The sequence below is a fragment of the Puntigrus tetrazona genome, chromosome 24, assembly GCF_018831695.1.
Source record: "Puntigrus tetrazona isolate hp1 chromosome 24, ASM1883169v1, whole genome shotgun sequence".
In the NCBI taxonomy this organism is placed as follows: Eukaryota; Metazoa; Chordata; class Actinopteri; order Cypriniformes; family Cyprinidae; genus Puntigrus; species Puntigrus tetrazona.
This window is the reverse complement of record NC_056722.1, coordinates 15,723,222-15,743,613: the sequence shown is the minus strand read 5'-3', so window position 1 is coordinate 15,743,613 and position 20,392 is coordinate 15,723,222. Positions and strand designations below refer to the sequence as shown.

Below are 20,392 nucleotides of genomic sequence, written 5' to 3'. Positions count from 1 at the left end.
TAAAGTGACACAGACACAGTCTTTTAAATGAGGCTGGCCCTCTTTAAATAGAGCGCACTAGCCCCGAGTGCCTCTCCTCAGGAGTTAGATCTCATTATAGGGCAGGCTCAGGCCTTTAGTTGGCTGCTTTGAGCTGGGATCTGCCCCCATCTCCCTAATGCATGCCTACCAAGCATGTGTAATCCACTCGCTAATGCGTCTGTACCGCCAGCGGCTACAGATAAGATGCTATTCAAGCAGGGAAGGGAGGGGGGGATGGTTGCAGGGGTTGGGCAGGAGCGGTCCAGGGTCCGCTTTTGTTTTAGAAACATGCTGCTGGTAGGGTCAGTGAGGACAGGGGAAATTAATTGGCACTTCCATCTCAAGTTTGTAATGGATGGAGGAGGGCATTTTCTGCTCAATAGGACAGAAGGCTGTTATTGAAGATATTTTGGGTCGTTCCACGAGTATTCACTGATTGAAGTGAATGTTTCTCGTGCTCAAAGTTAATCTCCAAACTGCCTCTGAGCATCTTCTGCAGTTTCCGCTGTTTCTGGGCCTGTTCGTTTTTCACGTATGTGCGACTACACTGCAAAGCTTTTTTTTTCAGAAAGCTGAATTACCCCCTCGATAATGTATTGTAAAAAAGATGTGCATCAGTGGTTAATTGCTACTAGCATTGTACCACTAGCATAATCAACAATCCCAAAAGTTTGGTCAACCAACTAAATCAATGTATAATTTACATTAAAAACTGTAAACCGATGCATCCAGAATTCCCTTTGTGACACTCCAGAAGTATTGTTTTAAATATATAGTTTCTTAATAGTTTTTATTCAGTTATGCACATTCTGGTTTTACATTATATCTTCTGAATGTTTATTGCATTATTTAAATGTTCTGTTACCGTGTTGGTGTTTTGCATGAATGTCTACTTTCTGTATATTAATATATACTTCAGCTTGTGGAAAAGCTAATATTTAGATTTTTTTTTTTTTTATGTATTTATTTATTTATTTTTTACAAAATTACTGCTGCCAAAATTATTTTGTTATTTATTTATTTTACAGTGTTTTTCCTGGTTTCTTTGCTGAAGAAAGAATCAACACATTTACTTTTAACATAAATCTCTTTACTCTCATATATTCATATTTATTACACGCATAATATTCATAATTCGTATTTAATTAAAATAGTGTGCGTTTAAAACAACCATGAAGATTTCCTTTATTATGTAAAAAGAATGCAGTATTTACAAACAGTAGATGATATCTGTTCTCCGCTGAGAAATGGATGACTGCTCGCTCACTAACATTCACCGTCACCGTGCGTGTTGCTTCCATCGTGTGGGATAATTGAAGCCGTCAACTAATCATACGGGTAGAGAGGGTGGTCATCGCTGGATGAAAAATTACAATCTTGTGTTTGTCTGGTGCGATGCGAGGCACAGTGCGTAGCCGGTAACTAGAGTCTGGATGTCCTTCACAGACCCTTTATTATTTATGATGGAGTCTCTTTGAGCACTGACCAGTACTAATGCATAACCCCCTGTCCTTCTGCCTTATACCATCCCTTTGAAACCAAAGATTGAGGAGATGAGAGCCAGAAGAGACTGTGTGTGTATCTGAGGGGGTAGAGGAATGCGAGTGTTTGTGTCCAGCAATTCACAGAAGTTATAATGTGATTTTCTTTTTTTTTTCATGGCATCCTTCCTGTTATATTTAAAGATGTGGAACAGAAACTCAGGGCGTCGCTCCTCTAACGGAATGGAGTTCTAGAGCTTCAAAGCTCCAGACTTTCCTTCATTTTGTGCGAAGACAGGTTGGAGGATGACCTTGCGTATGGGGGATTCTCCACGCTCGCGCTGCGATTGCTTGTGTTTATGATGATGTCTATTGATGCTGCCGAGTGACCTGGGAGGGAATGAGATGACTGCTTAGGATGAGATGAGGAACGAGATGAGAGATTCCGAAATAAACGTGAGGGAAGGAAGCGTGAGACTGTAAAAGGCAATTGAGTTTTACGATATTGCTTTTCTTCATAATTTTATTGAACGCAAACATTTATTTTAGATGTTCCATTCAGATAAAGAAATGCACCGCCTCAGTTTTACAAGGATTAGTTCAACCAGAAAGGAAAATGACTCACTTTTAATGTCTTTTGAAACCTGCATGACTTTTTTTGTCCATACATTGAAAGTCAGTGGAAACCAAAAAGTGTTATTCAAAAAATTGCCCCTTCTTAGGAAAATTCAATATTTAAACTTTAGTGGTACACAACAAGGGGTCAGTAAGGTTTTTTAATGTTCTCAAAAATTCTGAAAAAGCTGTAAAATTGTTTTTTTAATTGAGAACAAGGAGCAAAAGGTCGTCATGGGTGTGACAAAGTCAAGACAATACAATTTCATACATATAAAAATATAATTATATATATATATATATATATATATATATATATATATATATATATATATATTGTTATTTTTATATTTTTATATTTTATATATATTATCAAAAGATATCAGTTCAAATAAATTCTGTTCTTTTAGACTTTCATTCATCATCCAGCTCTCTTCCCCTCAAAAATATTAAGCGGCATTGTTAAACAAATAATAATAAGAAAAATCATTTTAAAAACAAAAAGCAGATGTTATGATTTCTGAAAGCAAAATTATTTTTTATACATATATTATATAAATTATATATATATATATATATATATATAATTATATATAATATATGTAATATAAAAAATAATTTTCATTTAAAATCATATATATATATATATATATATATATATATATATATATATATATCAGCTTTCAGAAATCATAACATGCTGCTTTTTGTTTTTAAAACAAATTTTTCTTATTATTATTGATGTTTAAAACAATGCTGCTTAATATTTTTGAGGGGAAGAGAGCTGGATGATGAATGGAAAGTCTAAAAGAACAGAATTTATTTGAACTGATATCTTTTGATAATGTGTTTATTGTAAATCTGTACGACATAATCCTTTCTGCATAACTTTTAAGGTAGTGTACAGATACACTCTGCATAAGGCAGATTCTTTTAGTCTGTCTTATTTGTACATAGACACGTGTGCAGTGAGGGACGTCTGCGTTTGGGGGAGGGATGGACACACAAGTGTGGCTATACGGCCTTAGGGTCAGCGGGCGATGTGCTGGCCATGACATGTGGGCATCTGGCGTGTTGCTAACACCATCCACAAAGCTCTTGCTGTCACCCCACAGGCTCCTCTAAACCCCCTCTTGCATCTCCACACACGTTATAAACACTGACAGAAATGACACGTTTGCATGTGCAAGAAACGACAAACACGGAAAACTAATATTTGCACTGACCTAAGTAGTACGGGATGAAGACATTTTGAGGTTGCAAGCAAAATTACGCATTTTTAAAATTTTTAAAAGTTTCGGGCTGTAATGAGAAATAGAATATGTACATTTGTATTTTAGAAAACCAAACAAGATGAAGAAAATATTTCATTTTTATTATAGGGTGGTTGCAGGGTTTTTTTTTTTTGCTTCTGCTTTGCCAGTTCACAAGCTGTGACTTTTGCACTATAGAGAAAGGCGAAATGCTGTAAGAATACAGCCCACGAAGAAGCTTTTTACAGTTTTACAGCGTGAAGGATTTTACCGTGGCAAGTTAAACATAATGAAAAATTTTTCCCTCATTTTCTTGCCCTGATTGTGAGCAAATAGCTCTTAATATCCTTATTCATGTAAAGTCAGAGAGCACTTGTTATATCGCCACATGAGAGCCGAACAGAACACGTATAGAAAAAGAAACCTGGGATGCACTCAGAGACGCCTCACAAGAACAGCAAATAAGGAGAGACCTTTCGCCAAAGACAGACAATGTTGGAGGTCAGGAGGCGGAATCCTATTTGCCACAAATATGCTTAAGGTAATTTAGGAAGAGCTCGGCGTCAGTGAAAAGCATGGCGACCCTGGCATTTTTCTGTCTTCGCTCTAAAAGGGTTTGATTTTCTTCAGGCAGGGTTGGCCTCAGATCCTGGCTTTGCAGATGGGCCTAAAAGGATGAGGAGTCATGTGGATGGATCTTTGTCTCTTTCAACCCTGCGGTAATCGAGTTGACATTGCCTGAGGATGAGAGAGAGGAAAGGCTTCTTCAACAGATGTGGCTGTTTGTGTGTTAATGTTCAGATCACGCAAAATCAACACCCTGTCCTTCTTTTTTTCAGGCCTTTCCTTTGCCTTTTTTATGCGTCCTTTCTCACAGATGGGTTCTGTGAGTTTCTATCACTCTTTTAATAACATAAATGCCCTTTCCTCTGCCCCCTGCTTTAATTCTGTTTTCTTCTTTTCTCCCTTTTCTCTACTTTTTGTCTTCACCTTGGTTTCTCCCCCTTCTAGCGTTCTCGGCTACATTGATCCATCCCAATGTTTGTATATTTTATATTTGATTTTATATATAAAAAAAGCGGTTCTGAAGTAACTTTTCGGGAACCGGGAATCCAAAGCTTGCTTTTATTGGGCTTTTGGTGAAAGAGCACCTTCCAGTTTCATTAAGAGCAATTTTTAAAGTCTTTTTTCACGGGGGAGGTTTAGAATAAGGAGCTGTGTAATTTTGAGATGTCGTACAGATTTAATGGGGCTTTACATGAACCCAATGATTAGTATTAGTTATTGCCACCGGATACATTTATTTTTTGCTGCAACAAATTAGGATTTCCCTGCAAATAGAAGATAAAAACAATGCTTTTTCTTGGTCTAATGTGTCTAAATGCCTAATTGCACTTATGTGTTTTTTTTTGTTTTGTTTTTTTTTGGAAATGACATTTATGGCCAACGCAGATAAGCTAATAATTATAGTCACGAAGTGGTTGATAACAAATAAATGTCCGACATCCTTCATTTTTATATTTACTGTGCGTGGATTGCATTCACTTTATATATTCAAACCTTGCAGGCTATTGTTTGAAATATGTCTCATTAAATGATATTTTTTAACACATTTCCATTCTATATGCAGTAAGCATTAGACTAGTATTCCATTCCAGACATCGCCTGTGTCTGTTTAAGGAAATCAATAACGCAACAATTTGAACACAATTGGCTGATTATTGACAGGATTTAGGATTGTGTTAAATGTGACCTGCCAATCATGCGGCCAGGGCTTTAAACTTTAAACTGTCTGTAGCACCAAAGCAATCTACTGTCATCCATGGGCTTTAACTTTGATTGATCCTGTTGTCAACAATACATCAGCGTTACTTAAAAATGAAAAGTGTGTTATGTGCCCTAAGCAAAATTATGAATCAAATCATACGCTCTGTGCCAATACAGTTAAATGTGTTTCAAAGAGGTCACTGCATGAAGCTTAATGATTTATATTTACAGTGGCTTCAATCTAAGTCGTATTTTACAGTAGATTAGAATGGGGAAGATCAATAGACCGCTAAACACGTCTTTCAGTTGGATTGGTTGGATCAATGGATGATGCGGATAATATCATGTACTCTATTTTGTTATAACTCAACGCATTTATGGCCCGTTTCAGTTCACCGTGGCTCTCGGATGGCACAAAAGCAAATGGCGCACTTACTGTGTTCTTTGTAATTCAAATTGGATGAACCGCATGATAGTGAATGAGATGATAAATAGATGAAAGCTCACAATGCGGACACACACGTGCGGGGTTGTTTAAGATCAGGTTTGGGGGTCTGTCGATTCTGAATAGCCTGAAAGAGCATCTCTCACCATCACTGAAGTTATGACATAATGTATTTCCTTTTGAAAGTGTTAAAGCCGCTCTTTTATGGAAGGAAAAATTGATTATAAATGTCTGCGGGGGCGAATGCCAACCTCTAACTGAGCCCTTGACAATGACTGTTTAATTCAGCCGTGTCGATTTAGTGTTGCCATCTGTGAGCAATTCGGCACTAAACGAGATGACAACAAAACAATTGGTTGGGGTAATTTTGTAGATGTTGCCCTTGGTGGAAGGGGAACAATTGGCATTGAAATGCAACATACATGAGATCAATTAATGCCAATTCAGGGCCTGGCAGACCCATCGTGCTGAATACATATTTACCACTCAACTGATCAATGGAACAGAAGGTGTTTAATTGATTAATTTGTTTGAATCTTATGTTTGCAATAGCTTTCATATTTTTGCTACTGTTTAAAAGTTGAGTTCCCTGAATTTTTGACATTTATAACTTTAATTCCCAAGTGAAATTGAGTAAATCGGAGCTAAATACGACTCCCAGTCCCAGCGTTTAAAACCATCGGAAAAAGATGCTAAAATGTTTTGTATTTGTGTTTAAAAATAACAATTTATTCCACGCAGTGCCCATTCAATTCAATTTAACATTTAATATCGGAGGCATCCAAATCATTTAACATATTTTAACCTTTTTAAGTAATAGGATAGTTACTTTCCCTGGTAAATTGGTTATGTCACTTTTAACCAATTACTTTTTAAAGTAACTTGCTTAACACTGGTCATTACTATTGTGCTCTTAATTGTGTTTGCACTAGTAAATGCTGCTGCCTGCCAGATGCAATTACCAATAAAACACTGTTCCGCATAATTTTTTGTATATCGTCATGAATATCATTATCGCAAACAGTTTTGAAATATCATGATGTAATTTTGAGGCTATATCGCTCATCCCTACATCCAAGTTAGATTTTGGTATGGAGAGAAGGAAAATTCTGTACTATTGCATAATTTGCATGGACATGATGCTTGTTGTCAGACTTACAGTAATCTTTTAATGTTTTCCTCTGAGTCCGTCTTTGTTTGCAGTATATACATTAAAACTGAAGAAATTTTAATGGGCTTGAAGTTGGTATGCCGGTTTTACTTTAAATCATCTTTTGGTCTTAAATTGGTACTGTCTAAATACATGCCTTGACAAATTAGCCCTGAAAAGGTGAGGGCACAGTCATTTTTTTTGCATCTGACCTCATTGCATATTATTTTTGGAGTTTTTGAGTTTCCCTTTCAGACGCAATAGTTATGGCAGGGGAGTATTTAACTGGATCGTGCAACTCGTTTTCAAATGTTGCGCTCAAACGTTAGAAGGGAAGTAGCACGTGGTAGAAGGGAGATATGTAAATGATGTAGCGTCTATTCTTTAATTTGTGCATTGTTAATAAATCATCTCCCATCGGCACTGTTCAGGAATTACCTAAGAGTCACGACATTCCTAATCACTCCTTCTTTATAAAACACGCCAGCCTTTGAAACAATATCAAGCTGTACATAACATCTCATAATACCTTTCAGAGGTCTTTGAAATAAAAATAAAAAAAGCAGTTGAACAACAATTGAACTCTGACCTCTTGGTGTCTTAGCCACTTTATCAGAGCGGGCACATCCAGACTCAGTAGGTGAGGTTCTCTCCCTGAGTCTCAGTTGTGTTTAACCTCCTATAGATAGGAGGAGATTACAAATGAGACACTGTCTGACCAGAAACACGGCCCGTTAGCGCCCGCCGCCTGCTGTGCTGGAGGACGGACCAATGTTTCAAAATATGCTCAATTATCAATACCTTTATAAATTAGTGAGCGAGGCTGAGTATCCATAAGTGGTTTCTTTGGGATGCCATGCGCTGCAAGTCTGTCAACCTTGAGAAGCGTGCGTGCGTATTCTTTTAGACTCGTTGTCGGTGAGTTTATCGAAAAACCCTCAGGCTTTTAAACCCAAGCAGTAACTATTACTAGCAATTCGGTAGCTAGTACATGGCATGCAGTTTGGTTGAGGAAAGCAATGCATCCCAGGAAAAATTCACCTTGGGTTGAGTGTGCATCAGTACTTTAGACATGCGATATCTTCAGCATTCGAAGGGTAATCCACTTAAAGCACTGGCTGTTTTAATAAACAGGTCATAAGAACAATGGGATTGGGTAATGGGAGTGAATCACGGTTGATAATCCCCAGACACCCCGTCACTCCTCCTTTGGCTTTTTAATTTTGTTGCATGGAGAGAAAAAAAACACAGTGAAAGCCCCCTGAGATGAGGGGCCTGTACATTTATTCACTATTGATCCCCCTTTTTCGCCACCCGTTCAACTCAAATGTGTTAACTTTACTATTATTTGCAAAGGGATCAAGCGTTCCCCACTCATCCAATGAAAGAGGGTGGTTCGATAGGCCACGCTTTGCTGCTTTACTTATAGACGTGATATATTATTCACAACTCGCCAAGTTACACCAGAAGCATCAATGCGTAACAGAAGCATTATTTATATATGATATTGTCATGTGCTCTGTCAATGTGATGCTCCTCATCAATTATACAGAGCCACGACTCCTTTGATTAGACGTGGGATCGGCTTTGTTTTTCATTTTTGATATTGAGCTCGTGAACATATGATAATGGAGTCTGACACAGGAGATTTTCCTCTGATGTTTGTCATTTTCCAAAGTTTGAGACGAACGCATCGTCGCAGCATCATTAGTGCTGTCGCTCATCTGGAACATCAAAAGGGGACAAAACAGCCCTGTGATAATATGTGATCATCCCACAATTACAAAAAACATAATACAAAACTTTCTTTGTTTCACCTTTTTGATTTATTAATGTCTGATTTGGTGCTCATTATGATTAGACAATGCAGTACCTCCAAATACAAGTATAACTATTGTTTAAATATATATGATTATGACAAACATTGTAGATTATTCCCCTAAAACTGTAATTGGCAAGCTAAAAGCAACTGAAAATGTATCACTTTTCTATATCAAGCCTCAATTGTGAACTAAATGTTAGATTGGTTTCTTTAAATAAAATATGCCTAGTATTATAATGCTATTAAAACAATGCAAAACCCTTTAATATAACATGCATACTGTTAAAAAAAAACAGTGTAGAAAGAAAAGAACGCATCTTAGTCACACAGAATATTATAAGTAGATTTTGAATGAATAATTGCCATTGGGAACAATTAATGTAATTGTGGCATCCATTGTAATTGCGATTAGATATAGACATTTTATTGTGCAGCCATTTTATATACATATACTTCCATCAAACTGCACAATAAAATACAAAAGACATGATCACGCGGTGGTTAGCATGAGAGCACGCAACAAGCATAAGGTAAATGTAAACGCTTTAATCTTCTCAGAACGGAATAAACAATATCTTTACAGGCAGGCTAAAAACAACACGCACATTAAAGACGAGAAGCGACCAATACACAGGATCAAACTAGAACTTAAATACAAACGGGAAAAAAAAATAAAATCACAAAATTAACTAGACACAGGTGAATACAATGACAATATTAACAAAAGTAGGTCACATGGAACACGTGGCACATGACAAAAACAACAACACAGAGTCCAAAGACGTGACATAACTCCCCCCTCCCGGGAAAGTGCGTCCTCGCACCTAAAGTAAAAACAGAAACTTTGAATTGGGGATAACGGATCTTGGGAGGAGGTTCTGGTGGAGGACGGGCCCCAGGAGGGGGTAGGCAGACAGAGTCCATGGAGGAACAGACAGGAGGAGACAGGGGCAGGAGGAGATCCAGAGCCCAGCTATGGTGGTCCACGGTGGAGCCGACGGAGGGAGGAGCCATGGAGGAGGAGTGGCTATCGACCCCATGGGGCCGATCGATGGCGGAGCAGGTGGTGGAGGAGACTGAGGCGGAGGCGGAGAGCCGAAGAGCCAGGGTGACGCCGAGGCGCTGGAGGTCCTAGGCGACGCTACAGGCTTCGGCGACAGATACGGAGATGGGGGACGGGAAGAGCGCTGTGGAGCCAGAACGACAGAGGACTGAGGTGGAGCCGGAGGGAAGGAGGAGCCTGACAGAGCCGGAGGGATGGAGGGACGAGGCGAAGCCGGAGGAGAGGAATCCCAAGGCGACGGATGGTCGACGACAGACTAAGGCGGAGCCGGAGGGACGATGGAACCTTGTGGAGCTGGTGGTCTGATGGACCACGGTGGAGAGGAGGGAGCTAGGAGCCTCGGTGGGTTCAGGCTGGGGCTCTGCGACGCGACGAGATGATGGGCTGGGCTCTGGATCTGGAGTGGGGCTGGTGTCGTTGTCCATGGGCTGATGCTGATGGACACTAGCACCCACTCGATGTACGCGGCGAGGCTCTCTCGAGGGCCGTCCCCGGACAGCTTCGCTTCTGTGGTGGTGTTTAGTCCTCGAAAGTGAATCGAGCAGAGGAAGCTGTCCGGGTAGCGCGAGTCGTTCCTATGTATAGCCCTCGAGAGAGCGATCCTCCTGCTCCAGCAGGAGGATGAGGAGGTTCGGGTCATCATAAGGGGAATCCATGACAAAAATAAAAGGGAATAAATGCCGCTATACACTAGTACTTTTGTACGGTCGGTTCTTCTGTCACACAGTGGTTAGCATGAGAGCACGCAACAAGCATAAGGTAAACGTGAACGCTTTAATCTTCTCAGAACGGAATAAACAATATCTTTGCAGACAGACAGACAGAGAGACAGGACAAAAACCACACGCACATTAAAGACGAGAACCGACCAATACACAGGATCAAACTAGAACTTAAATACAAACGGGAAATCACTAAATTAACTAGACACAGGTGAAGACAATGACAATATTAACAAAAGTAGGTCACACGGAACACGTGGCACATGACAAAAACAACAACACAGAGTCCAAAGACGTGACAATACGATAATAAAAAACATGTGACATGTAAATACATATAATAATGTTAATAATAATAATGTTTATAAATCTATTTGAAATGCCCGTTTTCAACATTAATAATAATAAAAATAATAAATGTTATTAAGTTATTATAATGTTACCAATTCGGCATACTAAAATGATTTATTATAGATTACGCGACACTCAAGACTGAAATATTTTAATTTTAAAAGATACCAAAATAGAATACAGCTATTTTAAATTAAAATAATATTTTTACATCATGTTGTCCTTAAGACAGTGTATGCATAAATTAGTATCAAATATGAACAATTCATTATTAAATAGTATTTTTTGTTGTTGTTTTTTTTAAATAAATTTATTTCAAATAAATACATTTTCTTTTAAAAAGGCTAAAATGTATTTAATATTTTAAATAATTTATTTTAAAAACGATTAATTTTAATCATTACTTATTTATGCAGTTTAACATTAAAGCCGTAACTCTCACACTCGTTATCCAAAACAGGTACCCTATTACTGTTCAGAAACTGTCCAAACTATTTTCTTTGAGACATTTCTTATTGACTTCTCTGCCTCAATTTTCCTCTCGGGCAAGATTTATGTTTGCGCAGGCATTCTGAGGAAACCAGAACTAACTAATCATAAGCTTGTGGTGTTTAAAAACACACATCAGAATGGCTGACCCCTAACCAGACAACAGTGGGCTTAGGCATTCCTCAGGTGAGCGGCCATAAGCAGGTGTTCTTCATAAGTGTGCTGGGGAGCTTGATTACAAACTCTTTTATTAGGTTTGATCAGCGTGTGTGTGGAAGATTAGGGCCAGGGAGACAGGTCTTTACTCTCCAGTGATCTCCGGAATAATGAGGATATGTTACCATGGTGATTCTCAGAGAAGCCTCTGTCAGTGTGAAGAACCATTTAAAATCAGTTGCTTTGTTTTTCTTTCGCCATCACTCCCCTCCTGTTCCTACTTTTAAAAACTGTGCGGAAACAATGCGGAGCGGACTCGGTACCCGTTAAAAATGTGGTAATGACACAATTTACAGCGAGCTAGTTTTGTGTGCTTTAATCTATTGAGTGTTTCGTAATGCAGTTGTTGATAGAAAAAAGGAAACAGTACTCTTTATGAGTAGAAGAAGCAATAGGTTGGATTTGAGTAGAATCTGCCCGTGACCGTGAACCAAAGTCAGTACACGACAAAAACAGATGACTAGCGCATGCCTCTCAAAGCAGCATTAACCAGCCGAGACCTTGCTTGATCTTTTTCTGACTGGTTAAATAGCATGAGTTGTATGAGTTAATTATACACAATAACACATTTGAATGATGCTGTATTCAAGCGACGAACTGCCAACTCTGATGGCCAGCCTAATGTCAACTTTTTAACATCGCTTAAAGAGGATCAACTAGCTAGATTTGTATGAGCCATGCATGCAAATAAATAAATAAAAGATAAATGCTGTGTCTTTAGAAAAAAAGTAAAGTGATGTTATTTAAGAGCGATGAACTGATAGAACTGATTAAAACAGGTAAAGCAAAGCGGGCGCTAGTGAAGCTCCAACAAAAAAACTGGGCTCACACAGATTTTTCGGACGTTTTTTGATTTTGTTTTTTAACGCGCAAGACATTTTTAGAAGCTGAATTTCTTTGAAATTGAACGCCGTGTTTTAGAATTTTCCCCTAACAGCTCATAGTTCAGTTTTGTAATAGTTTTGTAAAGTAATAGAAACATGATTATGTTTCTTTTTATCATGTACAAAAACGTTTGGAGCATTATATATTTTTTTTATGGTTAGATGTAAGTTTTTGTTCTTTTTTTGGGGTCAGAGGTTTTATCATATCCGATGTTTGATGGATTCAGCCTTCTCAAATCATCACGACTTGCCTAAAATAAAATCTACAGATATAAACCAGTTAAAGCATATCACAATATTAGTTTAAATGTTTCCAACCAACATTCGGAGACACGGAGGCGTCAGTGTGATCGCTTGCATTCTTTTTTTTCATGAGAAACACCAATTTTTGTTCATAAAGGTAAAAGTAATACATCATTCGACAATGTAAAGGGTCTATTTTTATATGTAAACATTTTTATAAAATAAAACAGGGTTTCTACTGTCTGAGGGCTTCACATTGATAAACCGAAACTCAGTGAATTGATTCACGGGTATGATAAATATATCCAGAGAAAACTTTAAATTACCAACATAAATTCAATAATTCAAAGTGAAAGGAAAAACTCTTCCACTTGCCTATCCGTAAAGATGCATTTCACTCAAGGCACAGTGCATTCAACGAGTAGATGGTGAGTTATTTGAATAAAAAAATAAGGCAAGTCTATAAAATGCCCGATTAAATGTTGCAAATGTATTTTATAATAGTAAAGCCTACTTATACAGTTAAAAATAGAACACAGATTATAATGGCATATATAAAACTCTTTCCTATAATTGTATAGCTGCGAATATTTTCAGCTTTGTATATTTTTCTGTTCTTTACCTTTAATTGTAAAGTATTTGCCGCAACGCAATTTTGTCTGATGTGTGAATTATTTATTGTCCTACTTTTTTAATCAACGCAGCAAACGCTTTAAAATGCACTTCATGGCTTTCCACGTGCTTTTACGGTACAGCCGCGTAACCGCGCGAGAACAGCGTGCGCGCGGGAAGTCCTGAGACCAGAGCGTAGCATTTACAAATAAAATAAAAGTATCGCAGTGAAACGAAAACTTCGTTATGATATTTTATGTTATTTTTCATGATATAAATTCATAATTTTCACACTCGGGATAGTTCGTGCCATTCTCAAAATGAATTAAAACCCAACAAACTCTTATTAGCCGATATGTCCAGGCAACAAATAAAGTAATTAGTAAATTACATGTTTTTATTTACGTGATGCGCATCAAGCGAGGACACGGGATCTGTTTCTGTTTACAGCTGCGCGTCCGCGTGCTTGTATGACGCATCTGAAGGCGACTGCCGCGCGAGGTCTCTTTCCCGCCTCACGCGCCTTCTCTGCGTCAGCTGTGTTCAGCGAAAGGCAGAAAGGAGCCGCGCTTTTTCGAACACAGATGCGCTGTTTCTCTATTTTTTTTTTTACATGTCAGTTTAACCGAAATCGCAGCACATTTATTGCCTTCTGCATAGCCGTTTTTGACTTTATCAGACGACAGCACGGAAACGCAGATGAACATCGTGGAAGCTAGCTTGTTACGTCTTTCAATCATTATTGCGTTTCGTTCCGTTGTCTGACGCCAAAACTGTAAAATATATTAATTAAAACAGTTTTGCTGAGACTTTATGTGCATCAAAATACAGCATGTAGACGCAGAGAGGCAAACAAATAAATACATAAATAATACTATGTATAATAAACGTACATATTGCTTATTATATTGCAAAAATGCAGCCTAAACAGGTTTGTCTCAGTAAATATAATAAGTAATATAATCATTTATACTTCTGAGGTTGAATCTCAGTGGCAAATCAATTGCTATTTTGTGGTCTACATGAAAGAATTAAAGTGTCTGCTAAATGACTGCACGTAAATGTAAATAAAATAATACTATTATAACATGTACATGAATAATTTAGAAACACTGGACACAACTATGGAGCGCCATTGGGCTAATCATCACAACAGAAAAGGAACCTCAAGGTTGATCTAGGTAAAAGTGTGCACGTGTATAGGGCCCCATTCCTAGATCTGCCTGAGGCAGCCAATTCTCTAAATCCACCCCTGATGTGTATGCGTTTTAAAATGTTTTTTTCATATACATTATAAAAAATGAATTTCTTTACTTAGGATTTCAAGAAAATAAACATTCAAGAAACATTACTTATTATTACCGATGTTGAAAGCTATGCACGTTGTATTTATTGATCACAGGATTAAATTACATTTTAAAACATATTCAGATGCGGTTATTTTCAATAGTAAAAAGGACAGTATTACCGCATTTGCTGTATTTTGGATCAGTTAAATGCAGGCTTGGTTAGCAGAACACAATTTATTACAATTTTTACTGTTCAAAAACGTTGGGCTGGTATATTTTTCAGATTATTTGTTGAACAAAAAGTTTAATTTATCTAAAATGTAACACTTTTACAACAATTTAAAAGTCTTAACTTGTCACTTTTTATAATCTCAATGCATCCTTTCCAAATAAAAGTATCAAAAAATGCTTCACAAGGTCAGATTAAAGTGTTTTTTATTGATTTGCACTTACCTTTAAAGTTAAGACGGGAACATTGACTTTTTCCAAGCGAGTATGGCGTGTTTTTGAAAGGCGGCTCAACATTTTGTTAACACTCTTTATACATTTTCTGAGCATTAAACACTCTTCACAGAAATAAGGTTTCTTTTTATACCTGGCTCTTATAGTTAATGTGTGTGCAGGGCAGGTATGTAGTATTTGTGAGAAAGCACAGTATCTTATGTCAGCTGTGTGTACATGTTTGTGTGTGTGTGTGTTTAAATGTGTGTATGTTGACAGATCAGGAGAGAGCTCTGGCATGTAAACTGATGTGTGGTTTGAGTCGCTGAATTAAGGAGATGCTGTGACATGCATGTAATGTGGGTTTAGCAGAGAATACATGGTGCGCAGACTCTTTTATTGGGAAAACATTTTACTACAGCAGTTACGGAGCACCCTACTGAGGGCTCACTGCCGTCGCAGCGTGATACTGTCTCTGAGTGTTTGTGCGTGTGGTTGTGGGAAGGGGAAATGGAAGAATTTATTGAAAAGGATTTTTTATTCTTTAAGAATGGACAAATAAATCTATCTTTCGCTCTCTATTTCAGGTGGTCGAGTTGGTTCAGTTCAGTCCGATGCCAGCAGTAGTCCCACAGAACATGGTCATATGGGTCAATCTCACCCCACGTACCCCGTCGGGCCACAGGTGAGAACACACACTTTTTTTTCATTAACGTCATTAACGTCAACATGAAATGGCATTCATAAACCAATTTACATTTGAAATGTGACATATTTCTAGTGTAGGGCTTGATTTTATCTAGTAGTAACTCATAGTATCATAAAAAGCGAGTGTTGCGTACTAAAGGGGAAGCAGACGGAGTGCGACTTTTGCAAAATTTGGTTTGCATTCTCTGACACTGAACCGCCTTACTAACTAAAACTGGCATTGTTTCTTAATGTTTTTCAAGTTACGTACCAGTAGCTTTTCAGTTTTCAGTTTTTTGACTGGTGCTTATGATAACACTTTAATTTTGGAGTGGAGTAACCCTTTAAGGTAATAAAATAAAATATAACGCTACTAATAAATAAAAATCTATAAAAGATACAGAATAAACAATAACATTAAAATGCTTTACAGCAATACACATAACACATACGATACACAAATGCTCCCATTCTTTGTTTCATTAGTTATCTTTCATTAATAAATTATTAGGCCAAAACAGTTAAACAAAGACTACATTGCATGAAAAAGTAGAATTTGCCTTTGTAGTAATAGCAAGACAAACGGCAGATTTGTGAGTCAGAATCCAACGGATTCATTAAAAGGAATGATTTATTCACGAATCAAACGTTAATGAACATGCCTAGTAGTAAGTGTTCAATAAATAACAACTTTTAGTCAGCTTCTTGTTGCTTCTTATTTTTATATCACTTTTGCATTTGTTATCAGGTAGGTTTAAGGTTGGACTTGCTGTATTTTCAACATGATAGAGCATTAACTTCAACAGTCCGTGGATATTAACATTTTGCAATACGTTATCAATGTAATTAAAATGTGCTAGGGTTCACGTATTAAACCTTTGTTTTAGCGCCACTCAGTGGACATTTCTATTTTAAACAGTGGGTGAAACGTGCAGTAAGGTGCGTAAAAATGGTATTGCACAAAAAAGTGCACAGAGGTGCATATGTTTATGAGGCCAGGTTACAGAATAAAGAAAGTTCTGTATGTTTGGAATCATTTGTTCATTTGGGGTGAACTGTTCTTTTTCAAAAAAGTAATACATTATCCATTTGGATGACTTTCCGGTGACTTTAAGGAGAATGCCATCCAACTCAACACACTCACCATTGGTTATGCCCTGGTAAAACAAACACACATATGCTCATACTTTTAGAAAATCAACTGTAGCATTTTTTAGGATGTGCAGGACAAACAAGCTCTTTCAAGAGATGGAGAATGATCATTGTCTGTTGCCATATCCAGCTCAACATGCCGCAGCGATGTCCAAGCCCTTGTCTTCTCGTTCCCCTGAGCTCTGCCTTAATAGATGAACCCTGTCAGGACAGTCCCACAGAAACAAACACTTTTCAGCCACACTGCTCTCTCCCTGTGCCATGGCCAATTCCCTTGTTTCTGGATCAATATGTTTTGATGGATTCTCACTCTAGAGACGGATATTGTGTGCACTGCCATTACGGAACTGGATCAGTAAGAGGGCAGTTAGCCCTACATGGGTCCGACTCTTTCCTGTGCCTTTGGCTTCATTCGTGCACACTGCTATCAGTCTGATTACGAGTAATCTTTCAGCGTTTCCTCCGCTGGGCCGCTCCCTCCGTTCTTCTTATTAGAAAGAGGAATGGGATAGGGGGTGGGTTAGGAAAAGAAAAGGGTAATTTAATCCCAAAAGCCAGATCAAGAAGGTATAGAGTGTTGCTTATGGGCCAAAGGGTCTTGGGGACACATACATTCAGTATTGATTCTGTTAAAATTAGTTTTTTTAATGATTTGTCTCTTTCAATCATGCCTCAGATGCTTGAGTATTAACACGCTTGTCTTGCTGTGCAAAATTCATCAAACCGACTTGCTCTACCTCTGAAGTGACTTCTTTTTTGAGCAACATCTGATGATTCTGTTTAACCCTTATGGTTAGATCAAGTCCCATTTTCTGAATTAAAACCTAGCTTAACATGTCATAATACTATTTTGAGGTCTGATGCCGTCAGGGTATACTAACGATGCAGTAACGAATTAGCGCTGATCTTATTAAATAAGCATTTATAAGACTTTACCGTTCAGAAAAAATAAATATGGGAGAATGGTATTACAAAATGGATTCCTGGTAAATTGCGTTGGTTAATTTGCGCATTGCCAGTAAATTTCCTGCAAATATTTTCACAGCCATCTGCGCTGTTTTGGAATTGCGCTATCACACTCATTTGCCCTTTTTAATAAAACTCCCCCTAAATGCTTTTTGAAATGGCCATTTTATAATTTTAATAATTACAAATAATTGCATTTGATAGACTACTTTTGCAAGTTTTTTTTTTTTGCAGTATAATATAAAATATAAAAAAGAGTTTGACCGCTGAGTTTCAGTGTATGTACTGTACATTTCAGAAATCAGTCTCGCAAACTTCTACATTCATGACAAACATGCCACAATATATTTGAAAACTGGCGTATGCAAATGGACATTTAGGAACAGTGAGGTTCTAGCGTGACTTAAACATCCCAAGGGTATTTTGAGTGAGGAGTTGTTCAGCCATTTTAAAGTGTGTTTTGATCCTGGGGGATCCCATTTCACAGACACGCTGGGGTTCAGATCAGTTTGTCAGCTGCTTGTCGCTTAGAGAGAGGGCTGATGGGAAAACGGTGCGAGCTATTAATGAATCTAACACGAAAAAAGAAAGAGAGAAGAACCGGTTTTCATGCTGAGTCAAGGAGTATATGGCCCTCCCGTGATTCCTGACACAGACATTCTGCTGGACACAGCATAGTGGTTTGTACTCCCTGGCAAAAGGCCATGAAAATGATCATAATTGAAGTTGGATTTTACCACAGTAAGATTCTTTCTCATTATGTTCACACAGGTGTCTGAGCAGTAACCATGTTAACTATGTTAACCAGTGTTAACTATGAACATGTCTCACTGACGTTTGATGTTAAAATACCATTTAGGCTGGATTTTATAATTGCACTAATTTTATCTAACTTTTTAAACTTTAATAATGTAATAAATTAAATTAATTGTTACAATTAATTAATATTGAATTAAATAATAAAAGACTTTTATTAAGAAGCTATTAATTTTTATTAATTTATGAATTTAAAATTCATTAACACTTTTTTTTAAATGTGACTGATTTTTAATGAATTTATTACTGAAAAAATTGCAACTTTAAAGCAATACAAAACTAAACTAAAAATAAACAAATCATAGTTTTGTGTGTGTTGTTTTTTATCAAGTCTCTAAATGACTAAAAACGTCCTATTAAAAAATAACAAACATGTCTTCTTATTAAATAAAGAACTTTTAATACTCCTGTGTACTTGCACCATTCCAAATAAACATGTCTGTATTTTATAAAGTTTGTCTTAAACTTTTAGTTTTATCTGGTTTTAGTCATCTTTAGACTGATGGAGGCTGTTCAGCTCAGTTGTTCAGGTCAAGTGCCCTTTTAATAATTTCCTCAGTTCATTGAGTGGAGTTCAGAATGCCCCATAAGGAGTTGGTTGATTTGTACGAAAATGCCATGTGCTATACAAAAATTAAATCATTTTTCTAAAGAATTCAAACAAAGCCACACCAAAAAAGCTGTGTTATTAAATGCAAAACTGCCTTCAGTCCTGAAACAAACAACATGCAAAATGTTGGGTCTTGTTAATCCTCTATCTATAGATTTAAGAATGATCTACATGTGCCATATATGTTATTGTTCTCTATTTGCTTATACATTGGTTTGACAAAGTTCTAACAAAACCTGAATTCCTATTTTTATTTGATTTAAAATAAAATAAATACTCCCCTTCAACTTTTGAATCATGCAGTACATTCCAAACAGTTAAGAATGTATCCACATATGGATTTCTTAACATATTTCTTAAAAAAGTACAGATTTCAAGCATCATGTGGACACAGAGGCAAACCAGGCAATGACATTCACTTTGAGATTGAGATGAGATGCTGGCAGACAATCTTTGATTTTGTGCCTCAAGTAACCAACATCACACACACACACACACACACTTAAAACAGCAAGATTAAGCATATGTCACACAGCTTTGTCAAAAGAGTCTTTGTTGTCATCCTTTGAGTCGTTAATTGAATTTTTTTTTTTTTTGCATTCTTTTAATGTCAGTGTTTAAAGTGAAAAAAAGAAAATGACATCTCTTTCTGTTCTATAAGAAGGGTTTTTGTCTTTTTGACAAATTCCTTTTGTCTGTTTGGTTTTCCGTTTAGATGGAGAAAGAATATTTAATAGTGTTATTTCATGCTGATTATCGTTTCATTCAAAATGTTTGTTGTAAATGAAACGTTAAAGCAATGAGCAAAGCCTAGTCTTACACAGAAATCAAAAGCACCATTAAAGCACTTATAGTTCGAAGGTTTTTTCTAAAACCCCCCATTCTGAAAAAAAGTGCTTGAATAAATGCACTTTAATTGTCATTCCATGTTCATGCGTTTTGTTTTTTTTTCCATTCATAAATTAGGAACAATGCTGCACGCCAGAAATTATGCAACCGCTTCAATTCAGTTCAGTCTGCTTTATATTAAAGGGCCCCCAAATAAAATTCAGTTGTTATTTACTCAACCTCACATGTTTAATCTTTTTTATACAACTAAAACACTGTTTCACACTATTGACAGTGTACCAATTAATCACCGAAGAAACACAAAATTAAACAAAAGAAACAGTGATGAATGCTAATGATGATAATGTAACCTGTGTTGGTAAGTGAGAGATAAATAGAAATTGCTGACTTGTAAGAAGGAGGAGCAGGCAGTGTGGTAGCTGTAAGCTGAATCACAGACAGGCTTTTT

At 37.1% G+C, this 20,392-nt stretch overlaps 1 protein-coding gene across 1 annotated transcript in view; it reads left to right on the top strand.

Annotated features, from left to right (window-relative positions):
* Nucleotides 1-20,392, top strand: part of pou6f2 (POU class 6 homeobox 2) — an 87,336-nt gene that overhangs the window by 7,681 nt on the left and 59,263 nt on the right. Inside the window, 1 exon segment of the mRNA XM_043225829.1 lies at nucleotides 15,452-15,549. Coding sequence (XP_043081764.1) covers nucleotides 15,452-15,549 — 98 coding nt within the window.